At 33.6% G+C, this 23,934-nt stretch overlaps 1 protein-coding gene and 1 pseudogene across 1 annotated transcript; one reads left to right on the top strand and one right to left on the bottom strand.

Annotated features, from left to right (window-relative positions):
• Nucleotides 1–8,637: 8,637 nt before the first annotated feature.
• Nucleotides 8,638–10,128, top strand: LOC139866308 (protein phosphatase 2C 37-like; annotated as a pseudogene).
• Nucleotides 10,129–14,596: 4,468 nt separating this feature from the next.
• On the bottom strand, nucleotides 14,597–16,611 carry LOC139866724 (uncharacterized). The gene is made up of 2 exons (XM_071855015.1): nucleotides 16,131–16,611; nucleotides 14,597–15,314 (listed from the first exon to the last, which is right to left on the bottom strand). Exons 1-2 carry the CDS (start codon nucleotides 16,483–16,485, stop codon nucleotides 14,782–14,784), a joined length of 888 nt encoding a protein of 295 aa, XP_071711116.1. The 5' UTR covers nucleotides 16,486–16,611; the 3' UTR covers nucleotides 14,597–14,781.
• Between the last annotated feature and the right edge of the window lie 7,323 nt (nucleotides 16,612–23,934).

Genomic DNA, 23,934 nt, shown 5'->3' with positions numbered 1-23,934 from the left:
AATGTCACGAATCTTCCATGCAATAGCTGGTTTATGAGCTTTTAGCACATAAATGAGTTGAGATTTTTCATTTTCAGTAAGAGAAGACGATATTATTACAGGTAATTCAGATTCACCATGTAGATAAGCGTATTCCAAATGGTTTGGAAGTGGCTTTAACTCTAATATCGGTGGTTCTTCTATCGATGATTTATATCGATATCTGTCTTCTTCTTTTAGCATTTGAATTTCTTCTGTTGTTGGTTCATATCCATTAGCCATAAGTGTAGCTAATATTTCAGTTTCATCAATTGGTTCAGTTCCTTCTCCTAAAGAACATTCTCCTGTTCCTTGTAATTCTGGAAATTCTTCTAACAATTCTGCATGTGAATCTATAGTTTGAATATAATAACATGTATCATCTTCAGATTGCAGTTGTTGCATGGCTCTATCCACAGAAAAGGTAATACTCTCGTCCTCTATACTTAGGGTCAGTTTCTTACCGAACACGTCTATTATTGCTTTGGCCGTGTTTAAGAATGGTCTTCCTAATATGAGAGGAACTCGAGAATCTTCTTCCATATCCAGAATAACAAAATCTACTGGAAATACTAAAGTACCAACTTTAACTAGCATGTTTTCCATTATCCCTCTAGGATATTTTACTGATCTATCTGCCAGTTGTATGCTTATTCGTGTTGGTTTCAATTCTCCAAGGTCTAGTTTAGTGTATAGTGAATACGGCATTAAATTTATACTAGCACCTAAGTCTGCCAATGCTTCTATTGAACTAAGACTACCCAGAAAACATGGAATTGTGAAACTTCCTGGATCTGATAATTTTTCTGGTATCTTATTCAATAGCACTGCAGAACAATTAGCATTCATAGTAACAGCCGAGAGTTCTTCCATTTTCTTTCTATTTGTGATTAAATCTTTCAAGAATTTAGCATATCTTGGCATTCCTGAAATCACATCAATGAAAGGAAGATTGACATTTATTTGTTTAAACATATCCAAGAATTTGGATTGCTCGGCTTCAAGTCTCTCTTTTCTCATTTTACTAGGGTAAAGAAGTGGTGGTTGGCATGGTTTAACATAAGGTTTAGCTTTAACTGTGTTATCTTCATTAACCTTTTCAACTACCGGTTCTGTTTCCTTATCTCGCTCAGGTTGTGGTTCTTGTGGAGTAGGAATAGCTTCATCAGAAATTATAGGTATTTTCGGTGGTTTAAGTGTAATACCACTTCTTGTGGTAATGGCTTTAGCTGTTTCATTCCGGGGGTTAGCATTTGTATCACTAGGTAAACTTCCCGATTTTCTTTCACCTATCAACCTTGCTAGGTTGCTTACTTCTTGTTCCAGATTTTGAATAGAAGCTTGTTGATTTCTAAATGCTTGAGCATTTTGTTCATTGGTTTGTTTCTGAGATGTGAAAAACTGAGTTGGAGATTCAACTAGCTTCGACATCATATCTTCTAAATTTGGCTTTTTATCATCGGTTTGTGGTGGTTTGTTTTGAAAAATAGGTCTTTGCTGATTGTAAATATTATTGGATACTTGTTGATTGCTAGGACCTTGTTGGTTGTTGTATGAAACATTTCGATTATAATTCTGGTTTTGATTGTAGATCGGTCTTGGAGGTTGATAATTATGCTGATAATTATTTCCAGGCCTTTGGTTCATGTATGAAACATTCTCTCTTTGTTAAATTGTTAGTTCAATACTAAGACAATCTTTTGTCAAATGTGGTCCTCCGCACCGCTCATAACTAATTCGTATTGAGTGGATATCTTTAGTCATCTTTTCCATTCGTCTCTCGACAGCATCTATCTTTGCAGAAATGGAATCAAAGTCATGGCTAGAATTGGCTCTAGCTGCGTTAGATGATCTAACGATATCTTTTTCTTGATGCCACTCATGTGAGTGGGAAGCAGTGTTATCAATAATTTTATAAGAGTCAGTTGCGGTTTTCTTCACAATGGAACCACCAGCTGCTATATCTATATCTTTTCTTGTAGTGATGTCGCATCCTTGGTAGAATATTTGTACTATTTGACAAGTGTCTAAACCATGTTGCGGACATCCCCTCAATAACTTTCCAAATCTTGTCCACACCTCATATAGAGTTTCATTTAGTTTTTGTGTGAACGTAACAATTTCTCCTTGAAGTCTCACGGCTTTAGATGCCGGAAAGAATTGTTTAAGAAAATTTTCAACTAAAACGTCCCATGTATCAATCGCCCCTTCAGGTAACGATTCCAACCAATCTTTGGCTTCTCCCTTTAAAGTCCAGGAAAATAACATGAGCTATATCTGTTCATCCTCCACTTCTCGGATTTTAAATAGTGTATAGATCCTATTAAAAGTACGAAGATGTTCGTTTGGATCTTCCTTCGGCGCACCACTAAATTGGCATTGATTGGTTACCATGTGTAGGATTTGTCCTTTGATTTCATAATCTGGGGCATTAATGTCTGGTTGAGTAATTGCGTGATCTTGGCCAGTGCATTTAGCTCGCATTCGGTCTTCCATACTTAGAGGTTCCAGATTCTCCATGATTGAATTTGTTGAATCTGAATCACTAAAGGATTCTAATTTAATGGGTTGTTCTTCGATAATCTCCGTTTGAATGATTGGTGGTTCCGGAGGAAAGATTAATGGTTCAGGATCTCTGAATTGTCCCTGAATATCCTCCGGATTCTCAATTGTGAGGTCGGGTTCAAAAAATGGATTATCGGAAAGTTGAATTGGAGAACTTGGTTGACTGGATGACGATTCTAAAGGAAAATCAACGACGAAAATATTGGCTAGATGTCTTGATCGAGTTACAGGTGGTGAACGTACAAAAGGTGGTAAACGTTTTGCTCGGTGCATTCACTGAATATCCTATTAGGTATAAAAGATAAAAATTATATAAGTTATCAAATTAATAGACTTTTCTGCTTTTGCCCACGTTTCAAATAGCCAATAGATGTAGCAGGGAGCCAGAACCCTTTAAATCGGAAGCTCACAACTCAGCCACTAACAAATCCAACTATTACTACGAAACAGAAAATTTGGATGTCTATCAATTTAACCGCTTAAAATAATTTTTCGTTGAAATTTAAAGAAATTTAGAGAAGAAATAGAACATTCTATGTCCTAAAAATTAGAATGGCGAAAAATAAGAAAGAAAAAGAGCGCGTCGAAAAACGTCGAAAAATAAAAGGTAGAAAAATAATAAAAAGAATGTAGCGCGTCAAAACTCAAAAAGGAACTAAAAACTAAGAATTAAAAGTTGCGTCTAAAGATATTAAAGCTTAAAAGAAATACTATATCCAAAACGGTAATTACTTAAAAAGGTACAAAAATATTAAAACGGCGTCGCAAAATTCTAAAGCACCTAAATCTTAGTCTAAAGAAAAAGTACTTAAGGGATTTTACGGCAAAACCTAAGAATCTAGAAATAAAAATAAAACTACGGCAAAAACTATGACTTAAAACTAAATACGAGCGAAAATTACAAATATTACGCTAAAACAAATAAAAAGATACAAAATATAAAAATAAGCTTAAAGTTGTAAAAAGTACAATTTTTATAAAAATATTATTTTTATATTATTTATTTATAAAAGTATTAATTTTTATATATTTATAAAACTAAATAAACATAAAATACAAATTAATTAAAAACTAAAATTAAATAATTAAAAACACTAACCCTAATTAGGGTTTTAATTAAATAATAATAATAATAATTACCCCGTAATTAATGCTGAACTAGGTCAACTTCGGCGTGTCAGACAGCTTCGTGCGATCGCATGAGTTCTACGCCTCTGGGCCATGCGATCGCATGGCTCTTGGATCCGGGCCAGAAGACTGGGCTGCAACAGTGTCAGGCCCGAATGTTTTACTTTTTTTTTTCTTTTTCTGTTTTATATATTTATATAAAAATATTTATATAAAACTTATATTTTTACAAACTAAAAATAGAAATAAAGAAACTTTATAAAACTTATATATTTAACAATCTCTTAAAAATATATAAATTTTATTTTTCTTTTTATATTTTTTGTATTTTTAATATTTAAAACGTATATTTTTTTATAAAAAGAACTTAATAAAAAAATCTTTTTTTTTTTCATATAGCGTTTCGCTTCCGGCGTTTTAGTGTCCCCGGCAGCGGCGCCAAAAATACTTGATGTGCGTAGAGGTGTATACAAAATAGTTATATTTTTACTACGAAAAACTATTAAATACGATACAATTTTACACAAGTTATTTATTTATTTATAGAGTGGATATACCTAAACCTTGCTACAACACTTATAGGCAGTGTACATAATCGTACAGTAGTAAAGCTTTTAGTAAATCCGGTTCGTTCCACAGGGAGACTTAGCCAAGTTTAACGCTATATAAAAAATACAAATATATATATAAGTAGTATTATTATAATAAAAGGGGATTTTTACCATTTAATGACCGGTTTGTCGATTTTAAAACTTAAGTCGCAGTTAAAACCTAATGTAAAATATTAAAAATAAATATAGCTTAATTTTAAGCGTAAAGTAAATAACGATAATGAAATTGCGATAAATAAAAGTGCGATAAATAAAATTGCGATAATTAAAAAGTACGATAATTAAAAGTGCAATCAAATAAAATGACAGTAAATAAAAGTGCGATAATTAAAAGTGCAATTAAATATGAAATAAAGGAATTATGCTTATACAAACTTCCGGAATCATGATGTTCGACGCGTTGTTTTTAGTTTATTCCCATGGGTTAATTGTCCTTTGTCCTGGATTATTTGATATGTCCATACGGATTTGTCCATAATAGTCCATCAGTCATAATCATAAAGTGCGGAAGTCTTCGTCAAATTATTCTTATTCCCGAAGTCAAATATTCCAACTAATTGGGGATTCGAATTGTAACAAGGTCTTAATACTTTGTTTAATGAATAAACCAGGTTATCGACTGCGTGTAAACCAAGGTTTTACTACTTTGTTAACAATTACACCAATTACCCTTGAATGTAATCCACCCCTGTTTCAACAAGTCTATTAACTATTAATCCAGTTCCGTGTCCGGTAAAATAAACAATTATTGGTATTTATAGATATCCCGCCCACCGTATCCAGTCAAGCGTATGTGGTTATATATAAATACGTCACATTATAAGTCTATATATTAAATTAACGAGGTATCATTTAGTTAATATAAAGCCCATTAATAGCCCATAGTCTAATTTCCACAAGTATCGTTCTTTTATTCAAACCCCAATTATGGTCCAAAGCCCAATTACCAAATTTTAATATTTAGCCCAACATCACGATTACTTCGGCATTAAATAAGCATAATAACAACTTAGCTACGAGACATTAATTTAAAAAGGTTGAACATAACTTACAATGATTAAAAATAGCGTAGCGTTACACGAACAGAATTTCGACTTACACCCTTACAACATTCGCTAACATACCCTTATTATTAGAATTTAAAATTAAAATTAAAATTAATATATATATATATATATATATATATATATATATATATATATATATATATATATATATATATATATATACGAGTGAGATAAATGGAAAAGATATGTAAAAATTCGTCCAAAACTCGCGAACTTTATAGGACCTGACCTGTCACTGTTCACCATGCGATCGCATGGAGTTATAGCCTCCAGGCCATGCGATCGCATGGCCCTTTTTTCCAGCTCACAAGAGTTTGTTTGCATTCTGCCGACGGTTTATATAAATATATATAATATATAAATAATTTTAAGAATTATTTAAATATTATATTATATTTATGTGCATAGTTGACTTGTAATTTTTAGTCCGTTGTGTCGAGCGTTGAGAGTTGACTTTGGTCCCGGTTCCGGATTTTCGAACGTCCTTGCGTACAATTTAATATCTTGTATTTTGCGTTTTGCGACTTGTACTCTTGTAATTTTGAGACGTTTCTCACCAATAATTTGAACCACTTTGATTGTACTTTGTACTTTTGAGCTTTTTGGTCGTTTGCTTCTTCAATTCGTCGAATCTGTCTTTTGTCTCCACCTTTTATTATTTAAACGAATATCACTTGTAAATAGAACAATTGCAACTAAAAGCTTGTCTTTCTTGAGGGATAATGCTATGAAATATATGTTCGTTTTTAGCATTATCAATTACCTTTTGTTCCATTGCCTTGAAAAACAGGCCTGGTATTGAAACGATTTGAGTTAGAGTTTTGCGAACGGTTGACGGCTCGAAAAACCCTAATTGGTCTTGAATCAAACTTTATGCTTTCTAGTCGACGAAGAAGCTGTGCCTCATCTCCAACACCATGGAACCTAGCAAAAGCGAACTTGAGTCCATTTCTTAGTCGTTTGCCTGCCAAGTAGATGTCCCTAAGATCGCCGAATTGCTTGAAGACCCGCCAAAGATCAGAAATAGCCCAATGATCACTGAAATTAAAGAACATAAATGAAGTCAAACGATGCCCGAAAAACTTTGTTGTCGTCGGAATCTGCCCCGTCGTACTAAACCTGTGTGCATGACTCTCTCTCCTCTCACTCTCTCTCCTCTCTCTCTCTCTCACACACATGACTTTGTTCATAACACAGTACATGAGGAGAACCGTTGGCTATGCCCGCAAGTTCTAATTATCTTCATTATTATCTTTTCTATTTTCATTATTCTAAAAATTACATTAGATTTATCATACAAAGAAGAAAAAGATAATAATAATAAATAATAAAAATAAATATAATTATTTTAAAACTGAACATAAGAGATAACTTGTATAAAAAATAAACAGAGTTAACGATTGTCATTTTATACTTCTAGCACTCGACCTTTTGTTAAATGTATGTTAAAGTCTAGGGGTTATTTATAAAACTGCATGCAAACTTAAGGGTTAATATTAAGCTATCAACAAATTCTAGAATAGTTTGTGTAAAAAGTTAAAAAGCATTTCGTCTTCTTTAGTAATCTTCACAGATTCCATTACCATGAAACCACCATGAAACTTGGGTTCTATAATTTGAGATTTTCTAATACCAATATCTATTTAAAACATAATTAATTAAACAGTACATGTTCTTTTATCTAGTATAAGTTAGTATGGATCGATATTTGGTGCCCCGCGATTTTCACTTCTTGACACCTTCCAACTTTAATTCTATGGTGGCACCACTACAATTCGTGAAAAATTTACAATACTAGGACCAAATTGACTGGTGGCCCGTGCCACCAGTACTTAGTGAGTCGCTCCGCCACCGGATATATTAACGAATTAGCTATAATCGAGTTAACAACAAACGTCGATTTATTGGCGACTTAACTGTCGCTTAGTGTCTAAATTGAATTTCATTCAGGATTTAAAACTCATTAAAATTTGATTCTATCATTTTCATGGCGTCTAATTTTTTTATTTTTATTTTTTAAATTTTTCATACTTATAGGCCGAAGATAATTTTGGAAGCAATCTTTCTATCCATAGAACATTGAGAATGATGACTTTCTATACTATTGGGAGTGTTTTACTCCGGGTGAAAAAATTACTTGTTTTTATTCTAGAATATATGAAGTATTATATACATCTCGCCTCCCTCATACCTTGCATATGCGAGCTTGAGTTTTGCTATTATTGTTGTTAATGAGTTATTTTAATTTTAATTAAAGGGAGTTATTATAAAGAGTAATTAAGAAATTAGTTATCATATCGGCATATCGCCTAGTACATGCTCAATAATAAAAAGACATTATCGTAACTTTTGTGATTTTTTATTATCATTCAAGTAAGAGGTTATATTTTATAGAAAGTTTTCACATCAACTAATGCAAATCTTTTTTCCGTTTTTTTGAATGGCTTGAGAGACATCGAATGTTATCATTTGGACCCACGCATGTTAAGTAGGAAACTTCAAGGATTGAAACCGGGTTGCATGGCAACGAATTGCGGGTCTCGGATTGTTTGACAACTAATCGTGGGTCCTGAATTGCTTGACAACTAAACGCGAAAATCCTGAAGAAAACCTCCTGGAAACTAATCGCAGCCCGCCCTAATAAGTCTCGATACCACTCAGTTTGAAGGCCGGTGGTTGATGCAAATCTACTTAATCACCCGGATCAGCACTTGTTTATAACAATTAACGTAAAAGATAGTCAAAATTTTAAATTGTACTCCGTAATATCTTTAAAAATCTACATTACAAATTTTAAACTTAATATTTTCAATCACGACATAAACAATTACCGTCCACTTTTTGTATTATAAAACTACATACATTAAATTTTAAATTTAATTATAAATTACAAAATAAAAATAAAACATAGAATATTAGGGAGGGAGGTTCGGGCCGGGCCGTCCCACCTTGGACCACACTCATGGTCGAAAATTAAGTTTTTTCCCTGATCCCTATGTTGTCCACTTCTTATTGGGACACGTAACCCTTAATACCAAACATCTTTCCACATACCCCTAATAAATCATTATTAATAAAAACTTATAGTTATTAATCAACGGCCCTGATTAATCTCGTGTCACGTATCTACGTTACACCAACTCTATGCCTTGCCCGGGTCGGTGCCGGTCAGCTGCCCGTCCCCACTACTCATCAACTTAATATCTTTACTTCTTTCTACTCATAAAAACTTTCATTTTCGTTAACTAGTTCGTTCGCAACACAATTTCTTATTTAAATTCTCTGCTATCATATAATTAGCATTTTAACTTTAATTTCATCCAAGGATTATGGCCGGTACCTGTTGCGGTGAGATCGAGACTCCATCGACGGTTGAGCCTAGCCTTAGACGTCGCCGGAGGGATATTCATCAGCTTAAATTCATTTCTCCGGTAGTCTCCGACGTGTTGTCGGAGAGCAGTAAAAAACGACAAAAAGTGGCTAACATTCAACCGATTGAAACTGAAGTTTTAACTATTTGCGAAAGTGTTTGCAATGAGAATGAATCTAAATTCGGCTTGACTACGGTGTGTGGTAGACGAAGAGATATGGAAGATGCAGTTGCCGTAAAACCGTCGTTCTGTAACGGTTCGCACTTTTACGGTGTTTACGATGGCCACGGTTGCTCCCATGTAAACTAATTGTTCAATATAATTTATTCCTAAATATTATTTTTATAAATAATAAATAATATATTTAATTATATGTGAAATTGTAAGGAACGAATGCACGAAATAATGAAAAACGAGGTTGAAAAAAGCGGAGAATCGTTGGAATGGAATGAGGCGATGGTCACGTGCTTCTCACGCATGGATAAGGAGGTGACGGAATGGAGCGAAGGTGATTCACGATCGAATTGTCGTTGCGAGCTGAAAACTCCTCAATGCGACGCCGTTGGATCGACTGCTGTTATCGCTGTTGTTACTCCGGAAAAAATTGTAGTCTCCAATTGCGGTGATTCGCGTGCTGTTCTTTGCAGAAACGGCGTTGCAATTCCTTTATCTTTCGATCATAAGGTATTTGATTATTGAATTTTCGGATCCGGATCCGGATCTGGATTAATTGTAGTACTAATTATACGATTTCATTTTATTATAGCCTGATCGACCTGATGAACTCGCTAGGATTGAAAAAGCTGGTGGACGAGTGATATATTGGGATGGCGCTCGTGTTCTTGGAGTTCTAGCCATGTCGAGAGCAATTGGTATACAGTTTACGTTACGATTATTTGTGGATTTATATTAATTAATAATTAATTATAATTAAGGGATGTTTGTTGATTATGTTTAGGGGATAATTATTTGAAGCCGTACGTGATACCGGAACCGGAAGTAACCGTAACGGAACGGACGGTTGAAGATGAGTGTCTAATTTTAGCCAGTGATGGATTATGGGACGTTGTATCGAACGATGTGGCATGTAATGTTGCGCGTATGTGTCTGGCCTCTCGTAAGCCTCCGTCGCCTTTACGGTCGCCAGGAAGCAATGTGAAGGTTGACGGCGGTGAGAGTTCAGATCAGGCGTGTTTGGACGCTTCGATATTGTTAACGAAACTTGCGTTGGCGCGACACAGCTCGGATAACGTGAGCGTCGTTGTGGTTGATCTAAGAAGGAATTTGTGACACATCAAGGATGTTTATTTGACACTTGAAATTGTGTTTGATTTTTAGTTGAATCGAATCAATTAATTGTTTAAATCAGTAGTTTATCATCCATTGAAATTGAAGATCCATTGAAATTGAAGATGAGGATCTGATTCTGATGTATAGTTTGATTTGATCTGGTTTTATTATTAATTAGTAAATTAAATTATTAATTGGTATAATGAAATGCTACAGTTGGTAAATGAAAGTGAAGGTATGAATTGATAAATGAAAATATCAGGTGGAGAGTGGGATCCATAAGGGATTACTCGATTTATAAAAAGGGCAGAAGTCAGCAGCAGGTGAAGCCACGTCTACAATGGCGTCAATATCAATGTGCTGGATTCCACTTTAATTTAAGGAAATGAATTTAAATAATAACGTCAATGGGATATTTCACGTTTTCATAATAACAAATAGCTAATACGTAGTACTAGTAATACATTTAACAAAACATAATGATTTTAATAATTGAATGATCTAAAGATTATGATTGAATTTGATTTTAGCGATAAGTCCATATTAATTTCGTCACTCCACCAATACTGGGTTTTTTATTTCATGTTATGACTGAATTGGTTTCGAACGTAATTTTGATATTGAGATATTTTAATTTCATGTTAACCAAGTTCAACTGTTATATCATATCGTATAAACGATCATTCCATATCAAGAAAACATAACATAAAACATAACAAAACATTAGTTTAATATAAATATAACTTCAATCAAATATATGTCTTGAAATAACCACATATCTAAGTGAATATCCATTAATGGAGTTAACAACCTGTGAAATAGGGAACTGCTTTAGCAACTAATGGTGTTAATTTACTTATTGTATAATACTCCGTAGTCCGTAGTAGAGGATTTTGGAAAGCACAAAATGTGAAATGGAGAAGTCTCAAGTACCCAAAATCATCACACGTTTGTAGTTAGGCCCATATTTTCTTTGTTTCAGTATGTCCATTAAGCCCGTTTATTAATGACCCATCAAATAATTGTCATATTAATAATGTGATCAAATCAGCTCATGGACTTATAAAAACGGCAGTATGGAATAAAAACTTGTAAATGTAAATGTAATTTGTGCAATTCATCATTTTCAATTGAATCAAACTAGTCGATTTTTTTACTTATATAAACATTTGGAGAACTAGTTAGTTTTGAATAACCATACTATCGCTTTATAATTCAATGATTTAATTAGACGTAAAGGCATCCATAAATTCTGAATACAAATAAAGCGTCTAAACCTCTAGCTACTTAAAAATTTAAAATAACATGATATATGGTAAAATGGTAGCCAAATCTATTTATTTATTATAGAGTTAAAAATACTCTTAACGCGTGACTCCATAACTTTATTCATAGAGATTGCATCTAGTAGTTGTTAATCAAACTTTCTTCTTTCTCAAAAATGACCAAACAGCAGGGGAACCAAAACAATTCTTTCCATTAAGGCGGTACCGTTGTGCTGCCAGCTCATCATGGTAGTTAGTAGGCATTGGTGGCGGTTGTTGTGGTGGCCAATGAAAGGCCCCCATTGCATACTCCCTTTTAGACTCAAGATCACGATGGCCACTAGCCGATAGACCATATTGAGCAAGTAATCGGTCAAGCATCCACTCGGGCAGTTGTTTGTACTCTTCTTTTGTGTACCTCGGGTAGTGAAGTGGCATTTGGAAACTAGAACCACCGTTGCCGGAGTTACTATTAATGGAAACACTCTTTCTTCTGTTGTCCATTGTTATTCGTTACCGATGTGTGATTTGGGTGTGTTGGTTTTATATGTGTGTTTCATGAAAATCAAGTGCTTTACCTTCTCATGCACTAGTTAAAGGTTCTTGTAACGTGAGTTTTATATTAGCCTTATTGGAGACATGAAATTGTTATAGCATGTTACATACTATCCAAAAGTGCAACATTTGGTTACAAATTTAAATGCAACTTATAACAAGAAATTATGGTTATTGTTTATTTGAAATGATTATGATTATAAGATAGAGATTTTTTTTATTTTATTTTTTCAAAAGAGAATTCAGGTCGTAGTTAACAAGCATAAAATAATTATACGATAAAGTAATCTTTAGAGCATTAGGAGTCGTTCGGTGTTATATATCGGTGTTAAATTTAACACTGAGGTCAAAACAGGGGAAATTGTTCGGTGTTAAATCTATAAATATTATAAAACCATAAAATAAAAACTAAAATCCATTACATTAATTTAAATACAATACAATAAAAAAACTAAATTAGAACTTATTGAAATAAAAAAAACAAACAACTAGATTATCCGTCGTCTACTCCGATTCGGTGCCTGCGTCGTCATTCGCACCCGATCCCGATTGTAAATCCCTACGGGCATCGCGTCGAATTTGCTTCTTAAGGTCATTAATTAGTTCCATGTCAGCTTCGGTGGGAGCAATGTTTAAAATCCTTAATCGCATTTCAAGTTGCTTATCTTGATAATACTTCTTTTTAAGGACGACCGTTTTTTCAAAATTTTCCTTAACCGATACACATAAAGACTCACGAGATGAATGGGATGAAGGGTTGGAATCGGACGACTTTTTCCTCGATTTTCTTGGCTTTCCCTTTGGACGTTTCAATTGTTCGGGACCATACATTCCCGCATTCGGATTTTCATCAACACTTGCACTTGCAACATCTTCGTTCAAATTAATTACGGGCTCACCAATATCTTCAATAACTACGGTCTCACGTCGTTTGTTTCTCGTACCGATAACAACGGGATCAGGATTTAGCCACTTTGACTTGTCCTTCAAAAAATTCCACGCTTGATAACTACAAAACTTCTTTCCACCGTTCTCGTCGATATATTGTTAATCACACCGCACACGAAAATCAAGGTCGTTATCCTCGCTTCGCTAATCTTTCTTCAAACGACTAACAACCCCATTATACTTTTGACATTCGCCATTCATTTTCGTCCACTTAGACGACAACACATCCTTAGATCGAGCACATGACGGATTTCGTCAGTTGTAGTCGTCCGTAACAAAAAACCAAAACGACGCACCTACAAAATTATATAAACGAATTATAATATGATTATATATATATATATATATATATATATATATATATATATATATATATATATATATATATGTTAACTGTATGTATATATTTATATATAAAGTATAAATATAACTTATATATAAAGTATAAATATAATATATATAATATCTATTTATATATAAATATTTAACTCACAAAAATATAAAATAAATATATATATATACCGGTTTGGTCGTTGCCTTTGAGTGAATCTTCGGAAGTATGAACCCAAGCTTTCGCCAAACGTAACTCATCTAGCTCGGACCACGGGTTCATCACGACTCCAGTACGTCTTGCCCTCGTTTTTTTGCTCGGTTCTTCCTCAACCATCTTTTCCTTTCCTTTACCGCGAACACGTTGAGACGTTGGTGTTGGGACTTCGTCTTGAACCGAATGCGTGTTCGATTCGCTAAGTTGTTGACTAGACTTCCAAGCCATAAATTGTTCCATATCTTCGGGACTCATCAATGGGGTTTGTGGGACTTGAGTTTGTGGAATTTGTGTTTGATGAGCGTAATTTTGAAACGCGTTTGGTACGTTGTGAAAGGGTGTAAACGGATTCCATTGACTCGAGTATGGGTTTAAGGGATCGTGTAAATTGTTTGGATGGTTTGGATGGTTTGCGAGATAATTCGGACCACCTCGGTTGGAAAAGTTCGGATTAATTTGGTTGGGGAAGTTGGAATTTCCTTGATTGCTAGACATTTTTTTTTTGATTAAATTTTTTATGTATAGAAATGTAGAGAAAAAGAGTGAAAGATGTGTGAAAAAATGATGAGAAATGGAGAGTATTTATAGGATATAAAATAAATTAAATAAAAAATAAAAACAAATGCGACCGTTGAACGGGTCAAATTTCTCCAACGGGTCAATTTTACACCGTTGGCCAAGAAACGGTGGCCACCGTTAAAGGCCTTTAACGCCGATTTAACGGCGGGGTGGAGTGGTGTTTGCCACCGTCCCCATCGTTAAATCATGGTAACGCCGGTTTTTTTGGTCGACTCCTGGTGCTCTTACTTCAATCATTAACTACAGAGTATTAGCTATGTACATTTAACTTAAACGAATTAACGACAACCCTGAAGATTATCGTTAAAAAAATCCATAAATTTTGAAATACCGAGTTGCTACTCTAGGATGTGTATTTGGCAAAGCAAGCTTTAATAAGCTTAATATGAAAGTTAAGACTTATTTTTATTTTTTAAATTTTTTTTAAAAGCTTTAACTTTTAGCATTGTTTGATAAACAAAATTTAAGATCTTATTGAAAAAATAAGTTTTGTGAAAAACTTGTTGAAGTATCATTTGAAAACAAGATATAAAATTATGTATCATATGTTTGCTTGTCATTTCATATCAATTTACATGTTTAAACTCCAACTTCAGCTAGTTTATGTGAAATGATAGTATAAAAAAGTAAGTAATAACTTTCAGCCTTTTAAGTATAAACTAGAACCATCAAACACAACTTGCTAACTTAACACTAGCATTCAAACTTAAGTTGTTCAAACCAATATTTCAAGTTCAATGACATGTTAGAAAAAAAATACAGACTACAATTCTTATAGCAAATATTATGATTATGATTACTACCATTATGATTCTTTGTGGGGAATTTTATTTTATTTTAGTTGACTCTTGGTGTAGCCCATTCTACTCGAAGAATGAGATTGTCATACCCGTAACCATTTAGCTTCATAATGGCCCTTTCAGCATCACCCTTATTCACAAAGTTGACAAACCCAAACCCACGGCTCACGCCTGTCTTCTGGTCAATGGCTACATAAACACGGCTCACTGGTCCAAAAGTTCTAAACAGTTCAAGTAAATCAGGCTCACGAGTGTCTTCAGATAAATTAGTGACCCGAACAGAGTTCTCTTCGTTCCTACGCTTCATATCTGAACCAGCAGGCCTCTCTGCACCCGCTCGCATGCTAGGTGGCACATATGCACCCTTCGTTGAACCTGGGTTTACAACAGGGTCTGAGCCTGGTGGTTTATCAACAAATGAGTCGGCTGATGGGGCTAAGTCCTTGTACGGACACCTTGAGGTCCAATGGTCCCCTTTTTTGCCACATGTTCTGCATACCATAAGAACCGCACCTCCTTTTCCTAGCTGACCTAATGCATCTCCTGAACCTTTTTCTTCCTGTTTCGAACCTGCCAAAAGAAATAAAGATATGATTACTGATCCAACTTTTTATACAATTGACGCATAAAACGAAAGCAGAGCGGATCGAATAGTGCATTGTCCTGGATCCTAATCTCCTTAAACTAATAACATTTGCAAAGATCAATATCATTTAGTAGTTACTACATTAATTAAACCATCACAATACATCTCAGGTTCAAACCTCACTATAGTTCAACTATGGGCGGGCCCACATAGTCATGTTGATCACCCGACGATGAAACTTTCTACGTACTTATATGTCGGGTTGTTTTTGTAATTTTTTTGTCCACGTTGAAATATATTCCTAGGCCACTGCACTACATATAGTGAACCGATAATGTTATAGTAAAATCCATAACACAATTTGTGTACGTACACTTGTAATGAATATTGTAAATGCACAATGCCATAACCAAATGGTCATTGACCTAGAGGTATCATTTCAATCCTGAGGTCGAGGGTTCAAGTCATATTGTGAACATATTCATGAATTATTCTATTCATTCGTGTAATGAGTGAGTGAGTGAGTTTGCCCTTGAAAAAAATGCACAATGCCATTACTGTAGTATTGGATGGCATTTAATCACATGGTTGTTCCTAAAAAGTGTGGTACATATTAACCAAATGGTACAAATATATTCGATATCATAAAAACCAAATTTCAATTATTCCATTGATCATCACATACAAATTACGGAGTAAAACTAATCACAAAAACAAACAAAATTTATAATTCATCATCGGTGTAAGATTTAATACAAATACATATACAAATCGATCTAATAAAAGAGATGGAAACAAACCAGGCGGTCTGGGGCGTTCAAGCAAGATCTCTTCAGTAGAAACCATAGTAAGCCTAGAACCAACGTCCTCATGAACAGCATCACCAAACTTAGCCCACCCACGACGTTCAATGGCCCGTTTACTAAACCGGGCCTTAGCCAGTTTCCGTACACGGGTTGTTGTTATGATCTTCACTTTATGACCATCATCATTAAATTTATACTCAATTACTTTCTTGATCCCATTACTATCAGGACCGATCACCTGACGAGGAGGGAGTAAGAATTCCAAACCTTCACCATCATCGTCATCGAGTTCGCTCCATCGGAGTTTGTGTGGTTGATTCTGGATCGACCCCGGTTTCTCAAGCGCCATGATCCGGTTATTATGATTATGGAATGAAAGCGGTTTTTGTTAAAATGTTGTGGAAGTGTCCTGAAACGAAATACATAGATGCCTTGATATAAAGTGTGTGTACGATGTCGTTTTGTGGTTAGTGAGTTATTGTCGTTATTATCTTCGAATGTACTCCATGAGTCCATGTAATTGATAGTTTCTTTGGGTTTTAAGATGTCGTTGATACTAGCCCTTAATGTTTAAAAAGTTGTACACTTGACAATCAGAAATTTTATACATTACGATATTGGCATTGTTAAGCCAAACAATACTTTTTTTTTCAACCAGCGGCGGTTATGAGTCACTAACGAAGGTTCGACACGAGGTCAGAACTACTCACTTGATTATTTTGAACGAACCATTACAGTCATACCGCTCATATGGAGAAAACCCCTATGACAAATCCATACGGACATCCTGTGTGGTAAAACCCATTAGGAGAGGCTCGATACGCATACACGTCCGAGAACTTCGAGGCTTATGAAATGGGCAAGTAACCACGAGAAAAATATATTTTGCAACTCATGGGAGTCGAACCCTTTGACCTCCCTTATATGAAGTCAGGTCACCATCATACTTAGATATAATTACCAGTCTCCAAATTTTTATTTGGATTGTTTTTTAACAATGACAATATTATAAAATGAAGGAACTATCAAGACGTTAGACCCTTAAAGAATTTTAAATGGCAAATAAGTCATGAATTCCAAGACCATATGCTACGATTTTTAAAATTAATCCAAGTATTCGAACTTGAGCTAATAAAATCAAACATACAAGAACGATTTAAAACATTCAAATTAGAAAGAAGCTCGTTGCGATGTCTCCAAATAGACCATTAGGCAACAGCTGTAATCACGTACACATTATCTCGAAAATTCGAAGAACAACTCTAAGCATTAAACAAAAATTTTCAATCTTCCCATGACTCACCAGGATTTGATGCGCCACACCATTATAGCTTGAAAGGGAAACAGTGTGCCGCACACTTATATGGTGCGCCACACCACACTGCATAATCTACAGGAAAGTTGCAACCTTTCATATTTAAGTTGCAATGTTTCACAAATGGCTGTCTCTTTTGCCAGGATGTATTGGGACATGTTTAACTGATTCATTAGGGTATAATTGCACTCTTTCAATAGTGTCCACTGTCAAGGGTGGTGTCTTTTGATCATAACTATCTTTGAAAGGCTGCATCACTTCAATGCACCTTTTGACCCATTATAAATATAATACTCCATTAAAAATTGCCGTTAAAAAAAAAAATATAATACTCCACTCCATGGAGAAAGGTTTCAGAATTTTGAGATACTAAACACACTTTCAACATCAAAACATTCAGAAAATACTCTCTACAATTGTTAGGATTATCATCTTTTTGCCAAGAAAATAATTCATTCATTGTCTTATCCCAATCTTGATTTCGTGTAACCCGTAACTTATTGGGTCGAAAGGATTGTGACTACACGATTCAAGGATCAATTCGGCTATCATATTCTCTGCCACAAACCCATTTTTATAACAGAAAGTAGTATGAATATTTAATGATGATGTAGTTCTAGTTCGGTGTTAAGGGTTTCGGTTTTGTTAGTTTTAAGTTGAAGTATGTTAGTCTGCGCTTGAGTTAGAGGTAGTGTTGATTAAGCTTAATGATACATTCAGTTTGTTTCAATTTTAAGTTTAGGGTTGGGTTGACATGTCACTACAAAATAATGTTTCATTTTTGACACTTTCAAAATTTTTAACACTTTGAAGTGTCAATAACTTGACATGTTTTTAACACCTATAAACGTCACAAAGTTTTTGACATTGAAAAACGTCAAAAAAGAAAACCCAATGACACTTACAAGTGTCAAAAAGTTAATAACACTAAAAATTTCTGACACCATATTTTTTGACGCTTCAAAGTTTTTGACACCATATTTTTTCACTCTTTCGACTTATATTGATATTTTTAAGTGTCAAAAACTCATTTAAAAAGTGTTAAAAACTACAACATTATTTGTAGTGTGTCTTTTGATATGGTGGTACACTGATAGCGACGTAGAACCATTGCTGATAGTTTCATCTTCTTCTCTATGGGGTCTAATTCCAAATTAAAACATTGAGATTTGTAAGCTACAATAATTATCATGAAACTCTTATGGTTGAACTATCTTTAGAAAGTTTTTTTTCTTTGGTTTGTAGGCAGAGGTGAAACTAGGATTTTTTTCACCGGGGACAATTTTTTTTTTTTAAAACGTAGCAATTTTTTGGACAAAATTTGAAGATTTTTGAGCAAAATTTGAAGATTTTGGGTCAAAAGTTGGAGAATTTGGGGCAAAATTTGAATTTTTGGGCAAAAGTTGAAGAATTTAGGGCAAAATTTGAAGGTTTTTGGGGCAAAATATGTAGGTTTGGGGGCAAAAAAAAATTCACGGGGGCAAAGTCGAAAAACTCAAAATTTTTACACTGACAAAAATTCCACTGGGGGCGGCCACCCCTGCCCCCACACACTTTCGCCCCTGTTTGTAGGTGCTTTAGTGTTTACTGTCTAGTGTCTCAATACGTTGTATTCCCTCCGTCCCAAATCTATTATCCTCAGACAAAAAACACACAAATTAAGTCTCTAACTTTTTGATGAAAAGTCATCTTATTTATATATTTAGTTTATTCTAGGCTAAAATATCCATAATTTACTTTTGAGATTATATACCAGGAGGTCACCTAAGATTATCGTTTTGTGTTTTTAGGCCACTCTTATTGAAAAATGATTTTGTAGGTCACTCAGGTTTATCTTTACGTATTTATAGGTCATTCGTATTTGAAAATGATTTTGTGGGATATCCAAGTTCGTGTGTTGTTAATACATATCTAATATGGCTAAAATCTCTTTAGGAAAATTATAAAAAAAATAACACAAGTAACCAACCTTTTGTTAATTAATATCATTTATATAATAATTAACTAGCTTAAGACCCGCGAATTCGCGGGGTTTTTATAGAAACGAATCAAAAATTGAATTTTCAAAATAATTAAATTTTATAGAGTATCTGTTAGGTTGTTAAAAAACCAAAATAATTTCAATAGTGATGTAATTACTAATAATAAAGCAAGCATGAAACAAGTGGATTGTAATGCTTCAACCACCTAAATATGTAACCAGTGAATGTCATTCTAAATCTTAGAACGTAAAAAGTGGCCAAAGTAATTTATATTTCAGGTAAATTAAGAATATTCTTTCTTTACATACATGAAAGAAATAACAAAACACTTCCATTTTAAAGAATAAGCATACCGGATTAGCAAATAAGTCAAAGTCACTCGATAACAATCTAAAAGACATGTTTGTCTTTGTACAGTTGATAAGATAATCCTTTTTAATCTTGTCAACCTAAAAATATATATACTAACAACACATAAATATAATATAAATGTAAAATAAAAATTAAGTAGTTTCTGATATGTTGATATAACAACGCATAAATATATAATAACACATTACCTTAGCAGTCAGCTTCTCTTCAATATATTTGCATCCTTCTATCATTGCAAGCTGTCAACATAAAAAAATAAATAAATTATCTATGAGTACATAAATGTTCGCAATCATTTGGTCGTAAATGGTTTATACATTTGATATAAGTATCCACTTATTATAGATGTTGGGTGAGTCTTATTCTTGACAAGATCATTTGCTCTATGCAGAATTATAGTAAAAACGGGTCAATATGCATTTTTTAGCAAGACTCAAATTCGTATATTGTAACCTCTCCGCCCATTATGACCCGTTCCAACATCCATGAGTGCCCAGTATGACCCATTTCAGAACATAGAGCTCTCCAAAGTAACCCAGACTAACACATTCTTATATAAACTTGAAGTAATTTTACTCCCCTAACGATTTAGCATACAACTTACAGTTCAAGTTCTTTATGGAATATCAGGCATAAACAATTTTGACGTAAAACTATTTTGGATCAACACAATAAAGCATGTAGAAGATAACCATCTTGACTGGAACCCATATTGTAACAACCCTCACTTTTCGACTTCTAAATTTACTGAATTAACTCTAGGGTTATATGTCTGACTATATGTATTAAGGGTTGTTATATACAATTAAATATTGACCGAATAGTAATTTTTAGTCAACAATGTACGCTTAAATAAATAATATATTATTAATTTATATAATTTGACATAATTTAACTAAGTATATAAACTTTGTATCACTTTTATTATTTAGTTAATGTATTATATATTTAACTATATAATAAATCTAATTATATATAAATGTAATAATATTTACAAACTTACTAAAGCTATAGTTTAATAATTAAAATCATAATTATTATTAAAAATACAAAATACCGAATTATTTATTATTTTTATGCAAAATTTGTATTTATTAATTAAATAAAAAAAATAAAAATAAAATAAAATATTATTGACAAATATTCTTGGAAAAGCATTAAATCAATTTGTTTATTTATATAAAAAAATCCTTAAAATAAATGAAAAATAAATAAATAAATAAATAAATAAATTACTTTTTAATTAAAAATTTTAATGGAAAAACTACTTTTATTATTTTATTTTGTGCATTATCCCATGACCTAACATTTAATACTTTTTAATTTTAAAATCCCATTAAGAATTAAAATATTTCTTTTTCTTTTAATTATTTTATTCTTTTTACCTAATTTTTTCAAGTATAAATACCCCTCATTTCTCATTCAAACTCACACCAAAATTTCTCTCATTCTCTCTTTGAAGAATTACTACTAGTAAGTACTCTTTTCTTACTTTTTATTTTTTTTACTTTTTACTTTTTACTTTTTACTTCGGTTATTATTTTTACCGAAACATGTAAATAATGTTATAAATTATATGCAATTAAAAATAAAATAAATAACATGTATACACTATTACTATTACTAGCACCTATAACCTACTACTTATATTGTAACATAAAAATATTTTGGGATATGTATTAGAGATGTATAGATCTTCGAACTTTCTTGACGAATGGTTTCTATGAGATTCTAGGCAGAGGGTTTGGATTTCCGATTTAAAGGGTCCTATGGCTCAAGCTCCTAGATCTAAATTAGCCATTTGAAGGGAAAGGGGTGATTGGAAGCTTATCTAATACGGCAAGTATCCTAAAATGGAAACCACTGATAAAAGTAGAAACTCTCTAGTCATAAAAACTTAGTAAAATAAGAAACTTTCTAAAAATGGAAACTTTATAAAAATAGTAACTTACTAGGAATAGAAACTTAGTAAAACAAACACATACTTAAACTTAAACATGGGCAAAACACTTAACTACTCTTAAATGTCAATATGTTGACTTTCCTGCTCACTCGTTCAACTCTTTATTCCGAGGAATAACTCTATCTCTACTTACTAAGGTGAATTCATAGCCCCTCTTTATTGCTAGCAAACTTACTTACTTTACTTGGGGTGAGACACATGCTGTTTTTATTTTTTATACTTTAGACACAAGTACCAAACTGTTAAACTATGCTATACCCGGCTATGTCCGACTAAGTCCCTACAGTGATATTTTTAATTGCTGCGGCATGCTTAATTATTGGGGGTAGGCCTATCGGGAGTAACGTCCCCGATACATTTGACCAAGTCATTGTATTACTTAATAATGAAATTAAACCGACAAGGATAGACACAACTTGTCATGGGGCAAAACTTGAACGTTTAGTCTAAATATCACGCATTGGCATAACTTTTTGATCCTGCGGGAGATCAACTTTACAAACTAAATCTTGTGGTCTAAAACAACGACAAACTTTTTGTTAAACCTATGAACTTCACTCAACCTTTTTGGTTGACACCTTAGCATGTTTTGTCTCAGGTGCTGTTTGATTCAAGCTCTTATACTTACCGCTTATGTGATGCTACTTGGACATAGGATCAAGAGATATCGCATTTATTACTTCTGCATGTGAACATTTACGATATTGTTATTCCTGTCATTGTAAGGACATTTCATTTTTCGCTGCGTACTCATTAAAGTTAAATTCTTCATTTAGTATTGTTCTCGTTTATTATAATATGTTGGTATGTTTTGATATTAGTGACGTTCCTTCCAGACCCTATTGGGAGGACGTTACAGATTGGTATCAGAGCATAACCAGGCTGTTATAGAGAACCAGAATTGCATTTTTATGTGTGCATTACTTGTTAGCTAGGGTGCCTTAGCAATCTAGGAAACTATAACCTTTCCTGCCTTAGAATTAAAGCACTTAGGATTGCCCCATAATCTTAACGATTATGCTTTAATAAACTTGACTTAAAGATTCTAATCAAAATATCCTTCCTAATGTTAGGATGTCTAATTATCATCAAACGACCAAAATGAATCTTTTCAAGCCAACCGAAAAAGATCCTGAAAGGTCTTCCACAGAAAGACCAGTCCAAAGTCCACCTTATGGTTTTAGTGGTCCTCCCTCACCAAATTATAGCCCAAATACTACTCTAAAGTTACATGGGTCTCCTGAATACTATCCAACCCCGAGGAATAAAGACAAGAGGAAATGTCTTGAAGAAACTGGGCCGTCAAAGAAAAGATCCCGATCTCCTTTCTACGATGAAGTTGATGCCAAGTACGAGCTCATGAATCTGCGAAAAACTACCGATGACCTAATTCGCCATATTGCAAGGATCGATTTTCAAATGAAGGAAAAAGACCTAGCGATCAAGAAGCTCATGGAGGAAAATGCTGAACTAAAGAAAGAGATAAAGTTGGTGAAGTATGAAGGTGATAGAAATACCCGATGGGGGAAGCAATCTCTCTCCTACCTAAGAGAAGATGTTGACCTTAGATTGAAGATGGAGGAAAACCGCATGAATAATCAACTTTCTATAAGGGACCACAAGTACCATGTAATCAACAATGAAGTTTCTAACCTTTATGATAATCTCGAGTTCCTGCATGAGAAACAAAAGGCGAAGAATGAGAAAGTTGAGAAGTTTATGAAGAAGGTTGAGGACGAGAAGAAGGAATATGAATCTTAATATTCTTTAGTTATCTTTCTATTTTCCATCTATGTAAAGGCTATGCCTTAAAACTATTTCTATTTCCGAATCATATATTAAAAGGCTTATTTAATGCCTAATTCCTTAATAAAATAAAGTGTTTTATTTATATCATGTGATATTAATACTTTATCTTATTCCTACTTGTAATTGCTCAAATTTGTTAACTTATCCGACTTATGTTCACTTTTATGTAGTGACATCATGGTTCGTTCAGCTGCACCTACCGTTAACAATGTTGTGTTAACTACTGAGCAATTCCAATAGTTACTCGCTGTCGCCCAAGGCAACGCCCAAGCTAACCATGCTAATCCACAACCGAAACCTTGTTCCTACAAGGATTTTTCAAACTGTCATCCTCCTGCATTTAAGGGGACTGAAGAA

The sequence above is a fragment of the Rutidosis leptorrhynchoides genome, chromosome 9, assembly GCF_046630445.1.
Source record: "Rutidosis leptorrhynchoides isolate AG116_Rl617_1_P2 chromosome 9, CSIRO_AGI_Rlap_v1, whole genome shotgun sequence".
Taxonomy (NCBI): Eukaryota; Viridiplantae; Streptophyta; class Magnoliopsida; order Asterales; family Asteraceae; genus Rutidosis; species Rutidosis leptorrhynchoides.
This window is presented reverse-complemented; position numbering and strand designations above follow the sequence as displayed.